A 24,510-nucleotide genomic window follows, 5' to 3' on the forward strand; every position below is an offset into this window, starting at 1 on the left:
AATTAAGGCCTGGTACGGTAGCTCACACCTGCAATCTGAGCACTTTGGGAGGCCAAGGCAGGACTGTTTGAGTCCAGGAGTTCAAGACCTGCCTGGGTAACATGGTGAGACTCCATCTCTATTAAAAATAAACAAACAAACAAACAGACTGGGCACAGTGGCTCATGCCTGTAGTCCCAAAGCTGTGGGAGGCCAAGGTGGGAGCATCACTTGAGGCCAGGAGTTTAGGACCAGCCTGGGCAACACAGTGAGACTCTGTCTCTACAAAAAAAATTTAAAAATTAGCCAGGTGTGATGGTGCACTACTTAGGAGGCTGAAGTGGGAAGATGGCTTCAGCCGAGGAGTTCCAGGCTACAGTGAGCTATGAGGGCCACTGCACTCCAGACTGGGCAACAGCACAAGACCCTGCCTGGGGAAAAAAAAAAAAAAGTTAAAAAAATTATTGATTTATCTTTCCATAGCGCAAGAGCAGAGACTCAAATGCGCGTTTATCTTGAATTCATCTATATGCACTAGAAGACAACTAATTTAAATATCAGTTCCCTTAGCTGATCCTCATTCACATGCGCCTCTCCGAATATGAACACTTCCCTCACTATGCATGATTGTATTCATTGCATTTTTTACATATTGTGACTCCTAAATACAAACCAACAACTTCATCTGGGGCTCACAGGAAGAAAAACAGCAGTTTTTTCCAAAGCCAAAATAAAACTTGCCTGAGGATCTAGAGAAAAAAAACCCAAACCAAATTGTTTTTCCTATTCTCTCACTCAACAATCAACACAGTATAATTCTGTGAGGGATATGTCCCCACAAACCAAGCAATCCACCAATTCTGCAGCAGACACCAACCGGCTGGGTGTCCTCTAATTCAGTTCAACTCTGACACTACCTACCTGGATGGAGACTGCATCAGATCCCACAGGCTGAGGGCTGAGTCCCACAAGACTAGCCTCCATTTATAGATACCAACCACAAGGACCAGGTTGTTTTCCCTGTGGTTCGGATCAACTGGCTATTAATCGGGGTTCCCATGACCTGCTCCTTAGGTTCTATGAATTTGCTAGACCAGTTCACAGAACTCAGAGGAACTTAGAGGAACACTTTACTTACATATACCGGTTTATTATAAAAGGATATTACAAAGGATACAGATGAAGCGATGCATAGGGCGAGGCATGTGGGAAAGGCACAGAGCTTCCATGCACTCTCTGGGGCACCATCATCCAGGAACCTCCCACATCCACCTATTCAGAAGCTCCCCAAACCCAGTCTTTTGGGGTTTTATGGAAGCTTCATTACTTAGACATGATTAATTAAACAGTGACCACTGGTGATCAACACAATTATCAGCTCCTCTGCCCTCTCCTTTCCCCAGAGGTTGGACACTGGGGAGGGGCTGAAAGTCCCAACTCTCTAATCTTCCCTGGGTCTTTCAAGTGACCAGCCCCCATCCTAAAGCTACTTAGGGGCTGCCAGCCACCAGTCAGCTCCTTAGCATATAAAAAGACACCAATCATTTTGGAGATTCCAAGGATTATAGGAGTTGTATGCCACAGGAGACAGGGATGAAGGCCAAATATGTATTTTATAATATCACACTGGCCATGTCAGAATTGTGCAACACTGGTACTACAATTAACATGCTGCTTCCCTGAAATTTCAAGGGTAGCTTTGCTTGTAAGCTATTTTGTCATCTAGGCTCGCTTCAGAACCTAACCCACACCTCAAGTCATATTCCATCCTCCCTCCCCCCACCCTACGTAACTCCACTTCAAGACCAAATTAAAAACAAAATAAAACAAATAATCGCAGTCCCAGTTACTCAGGAGGCTGAGACTGGAGGACTGCTTGAGCCTAGGAGTTCAAAGCCAGCCTGGGCAACATAATGAGATACCCATTTCCCTTTAAAAAAAAAAAAAACAAAAACGGGGGGAGGGGGGGCTTTGCATTACAATAACCAGACAAGGCCAAATAATTTTTTTTTTTTTTTTTTTTTTTGGCGCAGTGGCTCATGCCTGTAACCCTAGCATTTCGGGAGGCTGAGGCAGATGGATCACCTGAGGTCAGGAGTTCCAGACCAACCTGACCAACATGGCGAAACCCCGTCCTACTAAAACTACAAAAATTAGCTGGGCGTGGTAGCACATGCCTGTAATCCCAGAATCGCTTGAACCCGGGAGGCGGAGGTTGTAGTGAGCCGAGATCGCACCACTGCACTCCAGCCTGCGTGATGCGAGCAAGACTCCATCTCAAAAGAAAAAAAATTTTTTGAAGCAAATATTTACAGAGAACCTATTACGTGCAAGATACAATGCTATGTACTAAACAGGCAACTGAGGAACTTACACTCATTCAGTAAAAGAAGTAAGGTTGGTACACAGCAATTTAAGGAAAAGTAAAACTAGGTTACAGGCCATTAAGAGGCACTAAAGAGTAAAGAAAGGAAGACTAGGATAAGCATTGGGGAAGCTTAATTTTCACAGTGGCTGTGACGACGTACAGTGAAAGTGGTGGAAATTTTAGGTATATGAAGAATAACCATCTTTAACTTAAGGATGCTAGAAATCACACAAATTTCACATTCCAAAAATCAGAATACAGGGGGATTTTCATTTCTTGAAATAGTGGGCTAGGTATTTGAGATCAATTAGCCACCTCTGCACTAAATATGCCTGAAATTTGTTAAAAAAAATTTTTTTTTTTGAGACAGGGTCTTGTTCTGTCACACAGGCTGGAGTGCAGTGGCACGATCTCGGCTCATTGCAACCTCCACCTCCCAGGTTCAAGCGATTCTCCTGCCTCAGCCTCCTGAGTAACTGGGATTGCAGGCGCCCGCCACCATGCCTGGCTAATTTTTGTGTTTTTTAGTAGAGACAGGGTTTCACCATGTTGGCCAGGCTGGTCTCAAACTCCTGACTTCAAGTGATCTGCCCACCTCGGCCTCCCAGAGTGCTGGAATTACAAGTGTGAGCCACCGCGCCCGGCCAAAAATATTAATTCTTAAATAGAAAAGCTAACAAGATAGTAAAGAATTTGGACACAATCTAGAAGGTGAAAACCAGAAATTAAGCCCAATATTCAAAATGGATTTCATCCTGAGGATTTCTCTGACCTAAAAGCTAAAGTTTCAGTGCCTTTATGAGATAACAGAAACAAGTTCAAGCCAGGAGCCCATCCAGGAAGTGGAGTCTGACAACTACCTCCCTCTCCATCTTAATTTGGTATCCAAAAGAACTACAGCTTCAAAGTAAAGATGAACTGGGAAGTAAAACAGCAGGAATAATGGACAACAGAAACAGACTCTCCCAAAGGGAATTCAGACAGTGGAATTAAACATAGAGATTACAAAAACAACTATACTTTCCATGTTTAAAGAAATAAAATTAAGCCTCAAAATTAATAATAAGAAATAAGAAACTGTAAAACAGTGTCACAAACCAAACAGAACTTCAGAAACTAAAAAATGCAATATATGATTTAAGATTTCAGTGGCCGAGTTTAATAACAATGGAAATAACTTGAGAATAAAGAAATTATCCAGAATGTACTATGAAAGAACAGAGTAAAAGATATAGAGAAAAGAATGAAAAGGTTTAGTTAAATCAACAAAAAAGAGAGACAATGGGAAAAAGCAGTATATGCATATAAAATGGCTGAGAATTTTTACGGAACTAACGAAAGACACTAATCCACAGATTCAAGAAGTCTAATAAATACCAAACAAACTGAACAAAAACAAACCCATAGTTCCATACAGCATGGTGGAAATACAGAAAACCAAAGAGAAATCTTTTTTAAACTTGTCCATACTTCATTTTAGACAAAACAATAAACATTCTATAGTGAAGAATGAAACATAATATTTAAGAATGAAGACAAAGTATGTTCAAAAGGTTACTAATAGTGAACACGTTGAAAATGCTTAATTTAGCTGCCGCGAAGGCATAATTACACTATGACCCTGTACTTAGATTGCACTTGTTACTTGATTTACCACATACGTGGTTTTCAATAGCTAAAACAGCAGCTTGACTCTAACCAAGCATCACGATTCTTGGAAGATGAAAGTGAAGGCTGATAAACAACTAAATGGTTTTGACAAAATTATCCCTTTCTTATATTATGAAGCACTTCCCCACAGAGTGAGGACATGAAGACTTCAGTTGAGAAAGATAATCGGGCAGCCTATACTTTCAGACCCTTACAAATTGTTCGCAGGTTATCTAACTAAAGACTGTAAAAGCTGCTGTCGGCTCAATATTTTGTATCAAAAAGGAGTCTACCCACTGATTCTCTTCAAAGATTTCAGAAGGGTGCCTCCTATTTTATGGTGTCCCTGTGGACACATGAATATACCAAATAATTGAAGAATCGACAAATCTTATCTCACAAGTGGTAGGCAAGAGGTCATCGGGAATTCCGACCACCAGGCTCGCATGTGGCTTCCTGGGTCCCACTCCTGAACTAACCAGACTACCTGAGGGTGCGGGGGTCTGAGAGTCTGCATTTTAAAAGGGCCCCAGGAGATGTTGTTTTCCACTAACGTTTAAGAAGCACGACTACGAACAAACAGGTCTCCCCTTTTCCTCTGTGTGGACTATCACAAGGACCACCAACTCTCAAGCATGACGCTTCAACTCTCCGTCTTTGTTCCTTAAGTTTTCTGCAAAACGGGCCAGCTGGCTTGTTTTCCGTAATAGAAAATGCGCTTGGCACAGCAACTAGTACATGGCACACAATAAATGTGCTTCCCATCCTGCACTTCCATTCTGGGATGCAACCATTTCCAACCAGACGCCGCACATCGGAGTAACCTGGGCCTGTTCCAAGACCTCTGGAACGCAGCCTGCTACTCACTTGAAGCCTGGGTGGCCCTATCTAGCAGAAGAGTGGGGAAAACCCACTAAACGCCCGGCAGTGTTGGGCCCGCCTGAAAGGGTCCTCCCCCGCCACCCAGATGCCTTCCCGCGGGCACCCTCAGCTACCCTCAGGCTGGGCCTGCAAGCCCCGGGCTTCGGCTACTCCGGGCAAGGGGCGGGTGGGCGGACTGAGAACAGGCCTGGCCCTATCCCTAACAGCAGCTACAGCTCCCCTTCTCTTCGGTAAAGAAGCTGGAACCCAGGTGTCGCTGCCAGGCCAGTACCGAGGCCGCACTCACCTACCGGCGCGCGGGAGGCGAGACGCCCTCACCTCGGCGGCGCCTACCCCAAACCGCCACCGCAGAGCCGCTCGCTCTTAAAAAAGAAAAACAAAAATGAGAGGAAGAAAGAAAGAAACAGGAAGGAACGAATGAAAGAAGAAAAAAAAAAAGAAAATAGCCTTTGCTTTTGTATTCCTTTTGACCCTTCAGGGCTTCCTGTTCCTCACCGCCACAATAGAGTCCCGCCCCACTTCCGGCGACGTAACCCAATCCGCGGAGCTCTTCCTCCCCGGGAGCCCGATGGAAATCCGGTACCCTGAAAACTAGCCGGAGAGACTTGATTGGGCTGTTCACGTCTCAGGATGAGGATTGGCCAGTTTACGCTTGGGGGGCGGGCCGGTTCTTCTGGTCACGTGACACGATTTTTGAAAGGCGATTGGCTGTCAAGGAGAGGGATTGCCACCGAGGAAGGGGCGTTTCCTAGGGGACTGAGGGAGGGCCGGGGCGGTACGAAGCGGGGGAGGGCTGTGCGCGTAATGGCAGCGCCGTGGCCTCGCGTCCATCTTTACCGTTCTCTCGGACCTGTCACAAAGGAGTCGCGCCGCCGCCCCCTCGCTCCGGTGGGCCCGGGAGCTAGAGAAAGTCAGTGCTGCAGCCCGACCGCGCTGCTCTGAGAAGCCCCCTGGGCACGCGGAGCGGGAGGGAGTGTGAGGGTTGGAGGCGACTGTGAGGGAGGGAAACAGCCTCTCGAGCCTGGGGCGGGCGGACCGGACTGGAGCCGGGGCAGGCTCTGGGAAAGGGCCCGGGAGAGAGGTGGCGTTGCTCAGAAGCCGAGAAACAGCCGAGAGGTTTTCCACCGAGGCCCGCGCTTGAGGAATCCGAAGAGGTTCCTAGAAGAGGGTGTTCCCTCTTTCGGGGGTCCTCACCAGAAGAGGTTCTTGGGGGTCGCCCTTCTGAGGAGGCTGAGGCTAACAGGGCCCAGGTGAGAGGCAGCTATCTATCTCCTGGGGTGGCTCCTGGTACTGAGGGGGTCCTATCTACTCAGGGGTGCCCGGGATAGAAAGGGTAGATGAGGGGACGCTTTGGGAGGGTTCCTTTTGTGGAGTTTGCGGTCTAGGTGGCACGGGTGGGAGGCGGACCTCCCCTGGGAGATTTAGAAACGCCTTGGGATAGAAAGACAGAATGGGGCTGGGAGGTAGGAGCCAGAACTAGCGGATTCTCGTACTACGGAGGCCGGAGCTGAAAATTGGGTAAGGACCTTGGGGAGAGGGGGTTTTTGGGCGGTGATGGGAAGAAGACACCTCCATCCATAAGAAAGCCAGAGTGGGGAATAGTGAAAGGGAAACGGGAATTCATCGACCAGGTGTCCTAGACACAGGATCCAACTGCTTCCGGGCTTAGTGCCCGAGTAGGGTGGGGAGAGTCCATCCCACCAACACCCCCTGCGTGAGTCCAAATTAGGCATTTGTCTCTGCCTGCTGCCTCACTTTCCCCGTCTTTGGGGAGGGAAACCGACCCAGACCGAGACGGTCAGCTGAGACTTCGAGGTCCTGTCTTGTACCGTTCTCTCAGTGAGGTTGCTCCCCTTGGAGTGTTGCACTTTGAACTTTGAAGGGTTAGAAGTGTCTATTATTGACTGAGTAGAATCCCGCAGTTTTCCAGGCCCTTCACCTACCATCTGTTTGTGCTTAGTGGAGTGACTTAACCTCCTTAAGTCTCTTCTATAAAATAACCAGCGCAGTGTGTGAAAGTAGAAACTACAAGCTGCGTGAACGTAAGTTACTGTGATTCTACCACCAAACGGGTTGCTGTTGAGGAATAAAAGTGAAGGGACTTTATAAATTGTAAAGCAGTATGTAGAGGTAAGGGGTGAGATTAATACAGTAGTTGTCTGCCACCTGCGGAGTCCTGGGAGCCATATTGCACTGCAAGCTTCAAGGTTCACAGCTTCTTAGGTCATATTATGATCTAAACCCATGATTTCAAACCCTGCTTAGATGGGGATGGTGGGATTTCCAGGTTTTGCTCTCAGAATTTTTACTTACTTTGAACTTCTTATGGTGCTGGCAGTAGTTACCACTGTAATATCTTTTCCTTCAGGATTTTTTTTCCCCCTGACAGCTGAAATTTTCCTCTAAGTAATTTGATCTCAGCATTATAAACCTCTTCCCCCTTTTGCATATATATATATAGAGAGAGAGAGAGGCATGGCTTTTGGATGTCTACAGCTAGTGAATATCATGCTTTCTCCCTCAGTTATGAGTTGTAAAGACTGCCTTTTTTCCTCCACGAATACTATGCGTTGTTGTGGTAGCCCCAGACTATAGATTATGAGGCACGTTGGAAGTTGCTTTTAAATTTCTCTTGCACAGTAGTTCTCTTTATTTTTCCCCTTATGTAGAGTTTGCATTTCCTGGGATGGTATCTTGCTTTGTAGATCCCTCTATGAGATTATAAGAGACTTGTGTCCCTGTGTGACATTTTACTAGTGTTTGGTTCGTGGTACTTGTTAAAGATGGTTTTTCGGCCGGGCGTGGTGGCTCACGCCTGTAATCCCAGCACTTTGGGAGGCCGAGGTGGGCGGATCACAAGGTCAGGAGATCGAGACCATGGTGAAACCCCGTCTCTACTAAAAATAGAAAAAATTAGCCGGGCGCAGGGGTGGGCACCTGTAGTCCCAGCTACTCGGGAGGCTGAGGCAGGAGAATGGCGTGAACCCGGGAGGCGGAGCTTGCAGTGAGCCGAGATTGCGCCACTGCACTCCAGCCTGGGCGACAGAGCGAGACTCCGTCTCAAAAAAAAAAAAAAAAAAAAAAAAAGATGGTTTTTCAAATATTGGGCAATTTATGTGGGATTTAGTTGGGTTTTTTTTGTTTTGTTTTTTGTTTTTTTGTTTTTTGAGACTGAGTTTCACTCTCGTTGCCCAGGCTGGAGTGCAATGGCGTGATCTCGGCTCACTGCAACCTCCGCCTCCAGGGTTCAAGCAATTCTCCTGCCTCAGCCTCCCAAGTAACTGGAATTATGGGCAAGCACCACTGTGCCCGGCTAATTTTTGTATTTTTAGTAGAGAGGGAGTTTCACGGTGTTGGTCAGGCTTGTCTTGAACTCCTGAGCTCAAAGTGAGCTGCCCATCTTGGCCTCCCAAAGTGCTGGGATTAGAGGCATGAGTCACCATGCCCAGCCCTCAATGATTATTTTTAAGTTATTGATTATAGGAGGTATTCTAGCATACTCTATGTGGACTTCTGCTTTTTTCAGCAAAATAACTTTTCATTTAGCAAGTATCGAAGGGAAATAAAAACAGCATTTTGTATAATAGTGTGTTAATCTGTAGTGAATCAGGTAAAAACAGCAAATCTGAGTTATGTAGCTCTATGGGGCCTGGAGGCAAAAAAAAAAAAAAAAAAAGGTATGTTTTAGCAAGAGTTTAACAAACAATTGTTCTGTATTTCTTTTTTTCTGTTCTTTCTTTTTATTTTTTTTTTTGAGACAGGGTTTCATGCTGTCTCTCAGGCTGGAGTGCAGTGGTGCAATCGTGGCTCACAGCAGCCTCTACCTCCTAGGCTCAGGTGATCCTGCCACCCCAGCCTCCCAAGTAGCTGGGACTACAGGTGTGAGCCACCACACCTGACTAATTTTTGCACTTTTTTTAGACACAGTTACACCATGTTGCCCAGGCTGGTCTCAAACTCCTGGGCTCAAGCCATCCACCCACCTTGGTATCCCAAGGTGCTGGGATTACAGGTATGAGCCACCATGCCTAGCCTCATGAGCTTAATTTAGTCTATCGAGAATTGTATATACTTTCCTTAACAATGAAGTAATTTGTTATAATGAAGTGGGAAATCGCTTTGCATCTTTTTAAATCCAGCTTGCTTTCACACTCTTTATAGTTTGGAGAAAATGTTAGGAATTCTTGAGGATAGTAATCACTTACACAACTTAAGATTGGAAGTTATGGCTGGGCATGGTGGCTCACATCTATAATCCCAACACTTTGGGAGGCCAAGGTGGGAGGATCACTTGAGCCCAGGAGTTCAAGACCAGCCTGGGCAACATGGCAAAACCCCATCTCTACAAAAAAAATACAAAAATTAACCCAGCGTGTTAGCACATACAGATAGTCCCAGCTACTTGGGAGGCTGAGGTGGCAGGATCTCTTGAGCCTGCGAGGTTGAAGCTGCACTGAGCCACTACACTCCACCCTGGGTGACAGAGCAACACCCTGTCTCAAATAAATAAATAAGAAATGTTCTGTATTTTTGAGTAGGATACTTGTAAAGTAGGGTGTGATAGTCTCAGGATTGCAAAATAAGTGGAAAGTCAATAGTCACCACAAATGGGAAACACAGGGGAACAAGCAATCAATTTCAAAAGAATTATTTGGGGATAATAAACTATGGATATAGCTTCTCTTCAAGCTTTTGGCATTTTCAAGGCAGTTATCATTGAATTTGGGTAGTTTTTTTTTCCCTGGTATTCAAATTAGAAAATTGAAAAACAGAATAATCACGAAGTAGTAAATGCCATAACTTGGGCCACAACCTTTTGGAGGGGACTTTTACAACTTTTAGAAGTGCGAAGGAGTGAATATTTCCCTTTGGTTTATCATTCAGTAAGTCAGCTTTTGAAATCCTTTTCTTGCCAACCTTTGTGAGTAGAAAAAACTTACAAATGTGTCCATTCCAAAAGGAAGTGGTTACTGGTTAAGTATGTAAAAGCAGTAACTTCAGATAAATGTGTGGTATATACAAGGTTAAATCAGGAAAAGTTATGTTATAAATAGTGGTGGCCTCTTAGAGAACATTCCACTTTGTTTCTAAGCTTTTGAAAACTGAGAATACATTTGAAATAGTAAAGAATTTATATACTCCTTAAATTTGTTAAGGAATGAACTCTGCACATAGCTTGAAATTATAGTTTCCAGGTGTAATTTCATGGGTCCTATATACCTCAAATAGAAGGTTTGAAGTACCTTACTCAGCAAGTATATTACCTCATAGTTTAATGTTCAGTGTTAGTTTTTTCTTACCCCTTTACCTCTTGAAGAATTGTTTTCACTCCTGTGTTCCCTTAATGCAGTGATTCTCAAGATGTGGTTCCTGCCCAATCCCTCCACATGGGAAATATAGCTCCTTTTTTTTTCTTTTTTAGGTTCTTATTGCTTCATAGTTGTTCATACTTAGGTATGCCTAAGGGCTACTTATTAATAACCTATCAAGTAAATTACTAAATATTACTAAAACTTGGTATTCATAACCTAAAACTAGAACAATATTGGAGTTTACTGTGGTCTCTTAATACTTTTTTCACCCAGGAAGTCTGTCCTGGGAAACCTGGTACCAGTGCAAGCTTCTCACGTGTCATATGCAGAATGGGTATTCCTGCAGTATTCAGGAAGCGTGCTTAGTTTGGGGTGCATCATCTGTATTGTCTCAAAATTATCTTGGTTTTCATCATGATTCCTCTTTTTTTAATTAGACTTTTTATTTAGCTTCATCTTTGTCAATTTAATTTATAGGTTTTTGGTTAACTTTTCACTCTGTGGGCGAGGATATTTATACCAACAATATTTTGGCTTGTAATGTAAGATATAAATATGTTACAATGCAAAGATAGATTCTCTATTCCCCTTTTGCTATTGCTGATTTGTATAGTCACCTAAAAACTTGCTCACACAGAGATACTTCAGTGTTACCAAAGTTCCCTTTTCCACTGGAAAACTGATGGAACGAGAGGCCTCCTTCTAGTAGATGCTTTATCTGTAGGCTTTGGGTAGGGAGCTAAGTTTGTCCCTAACCCCAGCTCCCTTTGTCAGGAGCATGAAGGACCTTTTTCCATCTTTCCTCACTGCCCGCCGTATAAGCATTGGATATGTATTTATTAAATGGTGTCTCAGTTTTTCCAAATGGTAAATATTTTGGAGAGACTTTATGTTTTAACAGATTTTAGAATACACCTAAGATATTTATTGAATATGTATTAGGGTCTAATAAGTATCCAAATGAGTTTGCAGTATGAGTGTTTTAGACATCATTTAAAGTAGACATCATTAAGGAAAATGTTGATATTCATACTGCTTATATATTTTATTTGCTTTTCTTAACAGCAAAGAGTTTTCTATAATAGAAAAATCCTTTTCCTTCAGATTTGTGTATATTTGAATAACATATGATCTCCTATTATTTGGCCTTCTTGAGGGAAAACCACAAGCACCATGGAATATTACATTTGTTTTTCTCCCCTGTACTGCAGCTGTCATAAGCACTCATGTCAATTCTTCCTTAGGATTTTTTGGAGGTCTAAGGCAAATTTTTCAATCCTTAAGACTTCGGGGCCGGGCGCGGTGGCTCAAGCCTGTAATCCCAGCACTTTGGGAGGCCGAGTCGGGTGGATCACGAGGTCAGGAGATCGAGAACATCCTGGCTAACACGGTGAAACCCCGTCTCTACTAAAAATACAAAAAACTAGCCGGGCGAGGTGGCGGGCGCCTGTAGTCCCAGCTACTCGGGAGGCTGAGGCAGGAGAATGGCGGGAACCCGGGGGGCGGAGCTTGCAGTGAGCTGAGATCCGGCCACTGCACTCCAGCCTGGGCGACGGAGCAAGACTCCGTCTCAAAAAAAAAAAAAAAAAAGACTTCGGGCAGGGATTATTTACTTCCTTTTTTTTTTGCTATTATTTGCTTCCGGAAATTCCTTACTCTATCTTAGGCCTGAATTTTATTTTTTAATAAATTCTTTGAATGCTGAAGGGATTTGTCTTTTTCTCCTTTGTACCGTTTTAGGTCAGAACTAAATTCTGTAATTCTTTCTCACTGCAGATGCACTCCTTCTAGGTTAAAAAAGCTCTCAACATTTGAGATGAAGGTTTTTCCAGATACTTTTTTTTTTTTTTTAAGATCTCTGTCTCCTAGGCTGAAGTGCAGTGGTGCAATCATGGTTTACTGCAGCCTCGACCTTCCCAGCTCAGGCGATCTTCCCACCGCCCTTCCCAGTAGCTGGACTACAGGGTCCAATCCGCCATGCTGGCTAATTTGTGTATTTTTTGTAGAAACAGGGTTTCGCTATGTTGCCCAGGCTGGTCTCAAATTCCTAAGCTCAAGCTGTTTGCCTGCCTTGGCCTCCCAGAGTGTTGGGATTACAGGTGTGAGCCACTAAGCCCTGCCCAGATACTCTTTCAACCAGAAAAAATATCTACTTTCAACGGCATGCTTTCTTAAAGATCTTCAGTGCATAAGGGAAGTGTCAGAATCATCCAGTGCTTTTCCCAAACTTCTTGACAGTTACAATTCAGGGGATAATGGTACCCTGTGTGACTTAAACCTCCAGATAAATAGCTTTGGACATCTGGGAGACATGTAAAAACACCTTATCAAGGCAACCTTTCTTTTTGGGGGAAAAGTAAAATTCCAACCAAATATTTCACAATCTACCCCCTTCTTACCTTCCCCAACAAAATACCAGAGGCTTTAGAGTCTAAAGACAGAAACACTCTTGTTGAAACATCTTTAGGTAGTTTCTGTTTCAGCTGGCAAGTGTAATCTTCTTGCATTACCAAATCAGTATTGTTGACTTCAGAGTTTTCCCCATGTAAACACAATCTTCAGTAAGAAGATTGTGGTCTTTGGGGTGTTCTGCAGGGTTTTGTTGTTGTTGTTGTTGTTGTTGTTGTTGTTGTTGTTGTTGTTGTTTGAGACAGAGTCTTGCTCTGTCACTCAGGCTTGAGGGCAGTGGGATGATCTCGGCTTGCTGCAACCTCCACCTTCTGGGTTCAAGTGATGTTCCCACCTCTGCCTCCCGAGTAGCTGGAATTACAGGCGCACACCACTGTGCCTAGCTAATTTTTGTATTTTTTAAAGCAAATATGTTTCTAGATAACGTTCTCTATCTTGATAGGGTTTGAGTCACAGGTGTATGCATTTGATAAAACTCAGCACATCACTGTGCTTAAGATTTGCACATTTCTGCCAGTGTGGTGGCTCACACCTGTAATTCCAGCACTTTGGGAGGCCGAGGCAGACAGATTACCTGAGGTCAGGAGTTTGAGACCAGCCTGGGCCACCTGGTGAAACCCCATCTCTACTGAAAATACAAAAAAGCTGGGTGTGGTGGCATGTGCCTATAATCTCAGCCACTCGGGAGGCTGAGGCAGGAGAATTGCTGGAACCCGGGAGACAGAGGTTGTGGTAAACCGGATCACACCACTGCACTCCAGCCAGGACAACAGAATGAGACTCCGTCTCAAAAAAAAGAAAAAAAAAGATTTGCACTTTTCAGTGTGTGTAAGTTTGATTCCTAAAAACTTGAAGTTTATTGAAGTCTAATTAGTGATGTGCATGCTGAATTATTTAAGAGAAAGTATACTGATGCCTATAGTTTACTTTGAAATATGTAAAAAAACAACAACTATGGATTGATGGTTACAGAGATGGATAGTGATAAAGCAAGTTTAGTAAAATGTTAGTAGTAGAAGCTAGGTGGTGGGTATATAGTTCACATTTTACAGTGAACTCTAATTCAATTTTCTGTATGGAAAATTTCATAATAAAATATTGGGAGTAGGGGGTAAATGTGATGATAGAAGCTATCGCTTTAACACACTTAGGGAAAAAATCCGAAAACATTTTCTAATGAGAGGACATCATTAAAATTTTCAGGATGTTACACATTTTGCTATTCATGCTATTTGACTTAGCCTTTGCGGGGGAGAGTTGGAAAAAAATGTCGCATCCTCTAACACTATTTTGGAATGACAAGGTGAAGATTATAACAATAGTAATTTAGTGCCCAAAGTCTGGTTTTTCTTCTTTATGGTCACTCTTTTAATCAGCTTTTCTTCCTTGGCAGTGTAATTCTGCAGTCCTATTTTCAAAGAAAAGAAAGTGTTCTTTTTCACTGATCTGTACTATGGCTGAATGCAAGCAAATATTTGAAGAGATGAATCATTGATTCCTGGACCATTTGTCAGAGAGGGTTAGACCAGTTGGCCAGATGTCTCCATGGTGAGTTGTTCATGATGGTAGAGGTCTGTGTTTTATAGACAGTGAGTACCAGAACCTTACTGCTTTAACACCAAACTTACCAACACCCTAAGTTTGATTGTTTTTCGTCTCAGAGCAGCTTTTAAAAAAATATAAAGTGTTAGGTGCTTCATTTGCCCCCAAGAAAAAAGAAAAAACATGTAAAATGTAAAAATCTAATAAATAATATAGAAATGGAGGGAATAGTCTTTAGTTTCTTTTTTAAAAAGGCAGGAATCAAAATTAATAATACCACACTTCAGAGAAATAGATTTGCAAAGGAAATATTTGATCATAATGGTGCTTTTGCAGCAAAATTGTTATCAAGAGTGTATTAGGCTGGGCATGGTGGCTCACGCCTGTAATCCCAGCACTTTGGGAAGCCAAGGTCGGCAGATCACCTGAGATCAGGAGTTCAAGACCAGCCTGGTAAACATGGTGAAACCCCATCTCTACTAAATATATAAAAATTAGCCAGGCGTGGTGGCAGGCACCTGTAATCCCAGCTATTTGGGCGGCTGAGGCAGGAGAATCGCTTGAACCGGGGAGATGGAGGTTGCAGTGAGCCAAGATCACACCATTGCACTCCAGTCTGGGCAATGAGAGTGGAACTCCGTCTGAAAAAATAAAAATAAAAAAAGAGTATAATGATATTAAAAGTATTGCCATTTAGGTGGTGAGAAGAGTCTTTCTACTGAGCACTGGCGTCCAGTGATAAAAATTATTAAATCAGTTGATGATTGCCACAGATGTGTATTTAAATTCTGTGACTAGCTTTTTTTTGGTCTCAAAGTTGACTTCACCAGCTAATGTTGTCTTTGAAGTTAAGGTAAAGAATATAGGTATTGGCCAGGCACGGTGGTTCACGCCTGTAATCCCAGCACTTTGGGAGACTGAGGCGGGTGGATCACAAGGTCAGGAGTTCAAGACCAGCCTGGCCAACATATTGAAACCCCGTCTTTACTAAAAATACAAAAAAATTAGCTGGGCATGGTGGCACGCGCCTATAGTCCCGGCTACTCAGGAGGCTGAGGCAGGCGAATTGCTTGACCCCAGGAGATGGAGGTTGCAGTGAGCCGAGATCACACCATTGGACTCCATCCTGGTGAAAGAATGAGACTTCATCTCAAAAAAAAAAAAAATATATATATATATATATGTGTATATATATATATGTATTACAGATGTGTTGTCTTTATATAATCTCTTATTCATTTTCTATTCCGTTCAGTCTCTTAACCTTGGATGATATTACCCTTAAGCAGCATATCATTTAGGTTCATTTTGATGCTTCATAGGAAAATATATGGAGCCGTTTTTTTCTTTGTGTTAATATGTACTGTACATGTCACTTATGGATATAACTCTTCTAATGGTTTTTTAGGCTGACCTCTCCAAAGGACTGCATTCAAAGATAGTCTCAGTTCATTTTACTGGACAAGGAAATTAACATTTTTGACTCGAGAAGAATCGCCCTTTAGTATTTCAGGTTGCCCCCTAATTCAGTCAGTGGGTCCTTCCTGCTGTGCCAGGTTCTGTGGTAGGTTCTATACACAGTGATTTCTAAATGTGGCTGCCATCAGAGTCACTTGGGGAGCTTTTAAGAAAACACAAGCTTGAGCCAGCATTCTAGAAATTCTGATTCTGGGTATTTGTAGTGGGACCAGGGATTTGCATTTTAGTAAGTACCCTAAGTGATTCTAATGCCACCTATGAGGTGATTAAGCTACAATCCCTCCCAAGATTCTCTGTCCAAAAATATAGGTAAGTATAGGTTATAGGTAAGTAAAAATTAGTTCAGTATGGGGTAGTTCTGTAAAAGTTTTCTTAGTGCTTTTAACTCAAGTTTTACTCCAGAATCCCCCTCCCCCAGGTTGTTTAGTTATTTCTGATTAGATATGTGCTCATTTTATAACATCTTGCATTTTTTGATCCAGTTTAAGTGTTAGACACTGTGCCATGCGTATTACATGCATTATTTTGTTTAATCCCCACAGTGGTACTTTGAGATAAGAACTATTACTGTCTCTGTTTTTTAACATGTGTCAAGAGTCAGGTTAATTAGGATACATGTCAGTAAATATTGCAGGGCTGGGACTTTCACCTAGTCTGACAACAGAGTGTACTGTGCTATGGTGGCCTTTCGTATTGTGTGTAAAATCTGTCAGCTGAGTTTTATTGTCTTAAAACAGTGGTCCTTGGAAAGTGGGCCACATAAAGCTTTTTCTGAATGGATAAAACAAAGTTGTGTAAAGTGTAATTGATTAGCTTTCACCCAGTTTTGCCTACAGTCCATCACTTCTCTGTAAAAAAAAAAAAAAAAACCATGAATGACAATCATTTCCAATTGAAAACCTATAGATTTTTAGTGCCAAATAAATCTGAAAGATCATATACTTGTTCATTTATGTGCCCTGTCTGTGGCTGTAGCCCTCAAGAGTACTCTGTGTAGTCATCTCAAAAAGTATTTAGAGGTAGTAGCTCTTGTTTTGTCCTTGTATGTTTCATAGGCTTGCCTTTATGAAATGCCTTACAGCTTCATCCACCTAGTTAACTTCTTCTTTACACTTGGTTTTCACAGCTGGTCCTTTTTATTTAAAAAAAAAAAAAAAAAGTCTTTGGCTTTGAAGTATTTAAAGTTTTTTTTAAAGCCTCATTTTCTTCTCTGACAAATTTTATAGTTGACATTTTCTGAGTCATTTAAGGTAAATTGCTCTTTTGGAAGAAACTGACTCAAAACGCACTTTATTTCAATTTGGAAAAAAAAAACTTAATTTTTGTCTTACCTTCATATTTAGTCAGTTTTTGTTTTTTGTTTTTTGTTTTTTTTTCCAAAGACAGAGTCTGGCTCTGTCACATAGGCTGGAATGCAATGACACCATCAGGGCTCACTGCAGCCTCGACCTCCCAGGCTCAAGTGATCTTCCCACCTCAACCTCCTGAGTATCTGAGACCACAGGTGTGCACTACCACGCCCAGCTAATTTTTTAATTTTTTCTGTAGAAATGGGGTCTTGCTACATTACCCAACCTGCTCTCAATCTCCTGGGCTCAAGCAGCCTTCCCAACTCAGCCTCCCAAAGTGCTGGGATTATAGGCATGAGCCACCATGCCCAGCCTATCAGATTTAGTCAGATTTTTAAAAATATCTGCATGTATTGGATATCGTCCAATCACCTTAAAATTGTACTAAATGGGCGGGGCACAGTGGCTTATGCCTGTAATCCCAGCATTTTGGGAGGCCAAGGCAGGCGGATCATGAGGTCGGGAGATGGAGACCATCCTGGCTAACATGGTGAAACCCCGTCTCTCCTAAAAATACAAAAATTTAGCCAGGCCTGGTGGCAGGTGCCTGTAGTCCCAGCTACTCGGGAGGCTGAGGCAGGAGAATGGCATGAACCCGGGAGCCGAGATCACCCCACTGCACTCCAGCCTGGGCGACAGAATGAGACTCTGTCTCAAAAAGAAAAAAACTGTACTAAATGGAAATCTGCGTAGATTATTCTGTATTCAGTGTATAAAAACCTTAGGAAAAAATGATAAAATTAAGAATTTAAGATCCAACAAACCTCTTTTTAACTTCTTTCCTCACAGGCACCCCCAAGATGATTTCTTGTTAATTATTCTAAATACCTTTATGTGTTGGCATTAAGTTGTAACTTTTTAGGATCCACTATTCTTTTTGCTTTTTTTCCCCCCTGAAGTTACTGAGCTTCAGCAAGATCCCTGTTCTCTCCCCTTCAGGGCTTTGTTTTCTGGAAGTTGACATTCTCAAATCATTGCCAATTATTTTTAGTATGTGATTAGCCTCCCTTCCTCAGGTATGTTTTCCCCAATTTGGATTGAATCTACTGTTTGAATCTTGTTTCCCATCCTACCTTCATACAGATTGTGTGGAAAGGCTGTGGGATATTAGAGAAGCCAGTGGAGTTCCCCTCTGCTGTGGCAATGTTGACACCACAGAGCACAGTCCTAGGACCCTTACCACTGTGAGGAAGGAGTTTGGAGTTAGCACTTCCCCAGGGGATGACGCATTCCGCAGAAGAGGCCCCATGTCTCTAATCCTGGACTACTCCCTTCTACCATCCCCAAAATGTTAGTTGGGTTAGCCACAAGTTTTTTATAGCATAGTGGTCAAGAAACTATGATAATCCAGAGTATGAATTTCTATACAACCTTTAAATGCATGAGGTAGTTATATATATACTGATACAGAAGGTTGTGGTATTAAAAAGAGCAAATCATAGAACAGTATTTATGGCTTCATTCTAGTTAGATTTAAAGAAAAACGGCCAGGCGCGGTGGTTCATGCCTGTAATCCCAGCACTTTGGTAGGCTGAGGCGGGCGGATCACGAGGTCAGGAGTTTGAGACTAGCCTGACCAACATGGTGAAACCCTGTCTCTACTAAAAATACAAAATTAGTCAGGCATGGTGGTGTGCACCTGTAATCCCATGTACTCAGGAGGCTGAGGCAGGAAAATCATTTGAACCTGGGAGGGAGAGGTTGAGTGAGCCGAGATCACACCATTGCACTCCAGCCTGGGCGACAGAGTGAGTCTCCATCTCAAAAAAAAAAAAAGAAAAAAGAAAAGAAAAAGCTAGTTTATAAGTATATAGTAACAGATGTGGGAACAAACATATGAAGCTTTTAAGAGGTTATTTCTGGGAAAGGGATGGGCTAGGTAGAGCAGAAGAGGAACTTTCACATTCCATAGGCCTGTGTAGCATTTAGGTTTTAGAAATGAATGTGTATATTTTTAAGTTTCTAGATAAATATATTTTTAAATAAGATACTTTATGATTTCAAATAAATACTCTAGTGGCACAATCATCTGAGCTACTGCCCAGAGCCACACCTGTCCGAAAACCTTGCATTGTTTACCTCTTTTCACCTGAAATATTCTAACAGCACCTTATCAGTGAAATTTCTGTGAGAGGACCCAGAGCATAGCTTCTTAAATGTTGCTTTTTCATCTTTCTCACAAACCAGCATAATTTATAAGATCTGTAGAAATTCATTCCAGAGACCCTTTAAAGAGTTATTCCAGGCCGGGCGCGGTGGCTCAAGCCTGTAATCCCAGCACTTTGGGAGGCCGAGGCGGGTGGATCACGAGGTCAGGAGATCGAGACCATCCTGGCTAACATGGTGAAACCCCGTCTCTACTAAAAATACAAAAAGAAATTAGCCGGGCGTGGTGGCGGGCGCCTGTAGTCCCAGCTGCTCGGGAGGCTGAGGCAGGAGAATGGCGTAAACCCGGGAGGCGGAGCTTGTAGTGAGCCGAGATCGCGCCACTGCACTCCAGTCTGGGCGACAGAGCGAGACTCCGTCTCAAAAAAAAAAAAAAAAAAAAAAAAAAAAAAAAAAAAAAGTTATTCCTATTTCTGATTTCTGTTTCCTCTATTCTTTTAAGCATTGAAATCTCGTAGTTATCTACCCTCTAAAGCGAATCATACTCTGATCCGCACAGTAATGGCAATGTTATTACTTCGACTCTGCTGGTTTAGAACGTGTTCTTTTAAAAAGTTATTTCCAACTGGTCCTTGCGTCATGCTCCTACCTATATACTTCAGTCACATCCTTTTCAGTACAACCTCCAAATTTTGAAGACAGCCCAAGTGGTTTGGGGAAACCAAGAACATCTGTGGTATCACTTGGCCCAGCCATTGCTGTCTTAATAGCGAAAACATCTGTTGCCTCTCATTTCTTTTCTCTCTCCTTTTCTTTCTCCTCTCTTGTTCCATCCCATTCCATTCTTCTCTCTCCCTTCCCTTTGCCTCCTCCCTCTTTATGTATATGTTATTACATATGATTATATATAATATATATGTACATATAAAGACTTTCTGTCTCCATTTATCTTTTTTTCTTCTATGTTTCCCCTGTAGCAGTAATCAAACTGGGAAAATAATAAAAAGAATTTGCCATTAATCTGTCTAAAATAATGGAAGTAGGCTGGGCACAGTGGCTCACACCTGTAATCCCAGCACTTTGGGAGGTCGAGGTGGACAGGTAACCTGAGGTCAGGAGTTTGTGGCCAACATGGTGAAACCCCATCTCTACTAAAAATATAAAAACTTGCCAGGTGTGGTGGCAGCACCTGTAGTCCCAGTTACTCGAGAGGCTGAGGTAGGAGAATTGCTTGAACCCGGGAGGTGGAGGTTGCAGTGAGCTGAGATCAAGCAACTGCACTCCAGCCTGGGTGATAGAACGAGACTCCTCAAAAATGAGTAAATAAATACATAAAATAATGGAAGTAATATTTCTCTCCTAATTCCACTGAATTATAAATTTTGTTTATATTATTCCTGGCCAGTGCTTAGGGTATGAGGAATTAATTGTAACTAGCCAAATATTGTATAGAGACTACATACTAGCATGGTCTATTCCTTATGTGGCCTATTCTCCAGATGTCAGCCTGTTTGTTGTTTTTTTTTTTTTACTTTTTGCTACCAGCCCATGTAAGTCTCCTGTTTCTAAATCTTTACTTCCTTCCAGAATCTAACCAGATTTTATCACCTTCATGAAGAACTGGTTCTTTCATTAGGTTTTTTGATGATAAACATACTGTATGGGATGAGAATGGCCATCCATGAATTCCTGGAGGGCAGGAACTATTCCTTATTCATCTTTATTCTCCTAGTCCAGCGTGGTACCTGGCACAAGGTGCTTAGTCAGTATTTTCAGGCAAAGAAATTGGTGGATCTTATTCTGAACTTTGTAACGGACATGTGCAACAAACTGATCTTTGTGAAAATACAACTTTTGTGATATCAATTTGCCTTTCCCAAAACAAAGCCTTGCTTACATAACAGAAACACTTTGTAACAACTTTATGAATTCTGTCAATTCTTGAGTGAGCTTCCAATGGGGAACTCTATCCTTTTATTCTCCTTGATATCAAATGGTGCTATCATATTTGTATCTTAAAACTTGTTAAATTATCCTGTGGGTTTAAAGCAAGGAGACAATTCATTTTTTTAAAGATTTTTCTCTTTTTAACACCTATCTCTTACACAGAAAGACAACTGATTTTTTTATGATAAAAGGAGCCCTTGAAAAAAAAAAACACACACATCCTTCTAATGTATTTCTATATACCTAGAAAAAACTATACATGTGGTTTTAAAAAAATCAATGATAACTCCTCTGGTCTATAAGAGTATGGTTTGACAATCAACTTTGTAATAGAATGATAAAAAGAAATTATTGATTGATTGCTAATTCTGTTATCCAAAGCTGTCTCTTGGTATTGGAAACCCATAAAAATAACCAAAGATGATTCTCCATTAGAATCCTCCTAATATCTATAAAATCAGACAAAGAAAGTTTGAGTAATTAAGTGGTCAAGAATATTCTATTCATTTTCCTTTTTCTCATTTTCTTTTAGAACTGCTATTGGATGACCAGAATTCCCTGTAGTTGATAATGTTGGGAATAAGCTCTGCAACTTTCTTTGGCCTTCAGTTGTTAAAAACAAATAGGATGCAAATTCCTCAACTCCAGATTATGAAAACAGTACTTGGAAAACTGAAAACTACCTAAATGATCGTCTTTGGTTGGGCCGTGTTCTTAGCGAGCAGAAGCCTTGGCCAGGGTCTGCTGTTGACTCTCGAAGAGCACATAGCCCACTTTCTAGGAACTAGAGGTGCCACTACTACCATGGGTAATTCCTGTATCTGCCGAGATGACAGTGGGACAGATGACAGTGTCGACACCCAGCAGCAACAGGCCGAGAACAGTGCAGTACCCACTGCTGACACAAGGAGCCAACCACGGGACCCTGTTCGGCCTCCGAGGAGGGGCCGAGGACCACATGAGCCAAGGAGAAAGAAACAAAATGTGGATGGGCTAGTGTTGGACACACTGGCGGTAATACGGACTCTTGTAGATAAGTAAGTATCTGACTCACAGTCACCTCCAGTGGAATGAAAAGTGTTCTGCCAGGAGCCATGACTTTAGGACTCCTTCAGTTCCTTTAGGACATACTCGCCAAGCCTTGTGCTCACAGGGCAAAGGAGAATATTTTAATTCTCCTCTGATGGCAGAGTGAATGAGATTTGATGTTTTTGCTTGCTGTCATCTACTCTGTCTGGAAATGTCTAAATGTTTCTGTAGCAGAAAACACTAATTAAAGCTATGATCTTTATTAGAGAATAGAATAAATATGGAGTGAGTTTATGTTGCTAGCTACAACAGGAAATGGTTTCATGTAGGCTCACTGTTAATGGTACATGCCTGTCTATTCTACTGACCTCAGATTCAAGATAAGCTGTTTTACCGAGAACATGGCTACAGGCAACTTCTCTTGGCAACATAAGGACCAAGGTCAAGGAGAGTTTTCATTATCGTTTATTTGATCCTTTGTTTATCCCTTATTTGACTATCTTTAGTCCATTTAGGAAGCTTGTCAGTTGAAACTTCAAGGCACACCTGTACCTGTTTTGTCTTTTCCTCTGCTTTGTCTACCTCTAAATACAAAATCCCAGATTGAATAACAGTGAAATTAAAGGGCATCATTCAAGTGGAAAAAAACATTTAAAGTTGTATATTTCAGTAGTTAAGAGCACAAAGCTTAGAACCATGATGGGCCTGGCTCAACTGCATGACATTGGGTAAGTTACTTCTTGAAGCCTCAGATTCCTCATCTGTAAATGGGGACATAATACTGTTCCCACAAAGATTATCATGAGATAATGTACATAAGGCATTTAGTGTGGAGCTTTGTACTTAACAGTTGCTCAGTAGTTGGTAGTATTTTTTAAAAAGTTACTTAGGTGTTTTTGCTTCAGGCCCTGCTAGTAAATTTAAGTATATAAACATTTGATAATCACGTTTATAGAAACCTAGTTTCGTTTAGTTCCTCAAAAATTAAGCATAAAACAGAGTGTATCTGTGAATACAAATGAATTTTTAGAGCTGTATTAAACTTTTCCATAAAATACTGGAGCATTTGTTAGTCTTCTAGAAGAGTAATTTTTTGGCCAGACACAATGCCTCCTACCTCTAATCCCAACACTTTGAGAGGCTGAGGTAGAAAGATAGCTGGAGGCCAGGAGTTCAAGACCAGCCTGGGCAACATTGGGAGACCCCCATCTCTACAAAAAAATTTAAAAATTATCCAGGTACAGTGGCGCGTGCCTGTGGTCCCAGCTACTCAGGACTCTAAGACCAGAGTACCGCTAGAGTCCAGGAGTTTCCAGCTGCAGTGAGCTATGATCACACCACTGCACTCCAGCCTGGGCAATAGAGCAAGACCCTGCCTCAAAAATTAATTAAAAAATTTTTTTAAATCTCTTTTACCAAATTGTAATAGAAGTTTTCCTTCCCAAATCAGGAAGTAAACCACAAGCAATGTTAATTTAAGCTCATTGGAAAAATGAGTGCAGAATAAACTTGGAGAGAGAGAGTTGTTTTGTTTTGTTTTGTTTTGTTTTTAAAGAGACAGGGTCTTACTCTGTCACCCAGGCTAGGGTACAGTGGCATGATCATGACTCACTGCAGCCTCAGCCTCCCAGACTCAAACAATCATCCCACCTCAGCCTCCTAAGTAGCTTGGACTACAGGTATGTGCTATTACACCTGGCTAATTTTTTTAAAAGTTTTTGTAGAGCCAGGTCTTGCCGTGTTGCCCAGGCTGGTCTCAGATACCTGGACTCAAGCGATCATCCAACTTCAGCCTCCCAAAGTGCTGGGATTGCAGATGTGGGCCCCCACGCTTGGCCCCTTGCAATGTTTTAAAAGACAGTAATGTAGTTATACAAACCTCTTTGTTTTTAACTTCTTTCAACATTGAAATCTATCTTGCTGTATATAAATCTACAACTGCTTCTGACTATTACAGAGTATTCCCTTGTATGCCTGAAAGTATTATATTTTGTTACATTTTCATCTGGTGGTGGTCATTTAGGTTACTGCCAAATTTTTGTTCCTACAAATAGCACTGGAGTGAACAGCACAAATATGCATCAGTTTTTGGACCTGTGTAAAAATTTATCTAGAAGTGTTGGATATATGCATACTTAATTTTATTGTTGCCAGATCATTCTTCAGAAATGTTTGCATCAGTCAATTATATTGTTTAAACAGGCAGCACCTAGTGAGTACCTGAAATTACCATAGTAATTCCCATATCACGAGGTTATTCTCAGGATTAAATGACTTAAGATGATAGTTTTTTAGGCTTTTTTTTTTTTCCACAGTAAAACAGAGACCCACAATATGTAAACAAATAAGTGGTGAGTTCTTAAGCAGTTAGAATTGTTTAATGGAAAACATTTCATTATTGAAGTTCCCCTGAAGGACTTCTTAAAGATTTCTGGGATCACACCACTGAATTAAGGTG

At 42.0% G+C, this 24,510-nt stretch overlaps 2 protein-coding genes across 11 annotated transcripts in view; one reads left to right on the forward strand and one right to left on the reverse strand.

Moving 5' to 3' along the window:
- The window catches only part of PSME3IP1 (proteasome activator subunit 3 interacting protein 1), a 35,404-nt gene extending 29,999 nt beyond the window's left edge, over window positions 1-5,405 (reverse strand). For 2 of the 4 annotated variants that reach the window (XM_074027042.1, XM_074027040.1), the window contains exon 1: window positions 5,166-5,383. The gene's annotated coding sequence lies outside the window, so the exon portion shown is untranslated. Of the gene's footprint in view, window positions 1-5,165 lie in introns of all 4 variants that reach the window. The other 2 variants (XM_074027039.1, XM_074027041.1) reach the window with 2 other exon arrangements.
- A 253-nt stretch (window positions 5,406-5,658) lies between these two features.
- RSPRY1 (ring finger and SPRY domain containing 1) overlaps window positions 5,659-24,510 on the forward strand; it is a 50,795-nt gene continuing 31,943 nt past the window's right edge. For 2 of the 7 annotated variants that reach the window (XR_012428864.1, XM_005592022.4), the window contains exons 1-2: window positions 5,659-6,129; window positions 21,556-22,060. Coding sequence is in view for 6 of the 7 variants with exons in the window: in XM_005592022.4 (XP_005592079.1) it covers window positions 21,711-22,060 (350 nt within the window). In the remaining variant the exon portion in view is untranslated. Of the gene's footprint in view, window positions 6,398-13,993; window positions 14,149-21,555; window positions 22,061-24,510 lie in introns of all 7 variants that reach the window. The other 5 variants (XM_005592023.5, XM_005592021.4, XM_015442854.3 and 2 more) reach the window with 5 other exon arrangements.

This window comes from Macaca fascicularis, chromosome 20 (genome assembly GCF_037993035.2).
Source record: "Macaca fascicularis isolate 582-1 chromosome 20, T2T-MFA8v1.1".
Classification (NCBI taxonomy): Eukaryota; Metazoa; Chordata; class Mammalia; order Primates; family Cercopithecidae; genus Macaca; species Macaca fascicularis.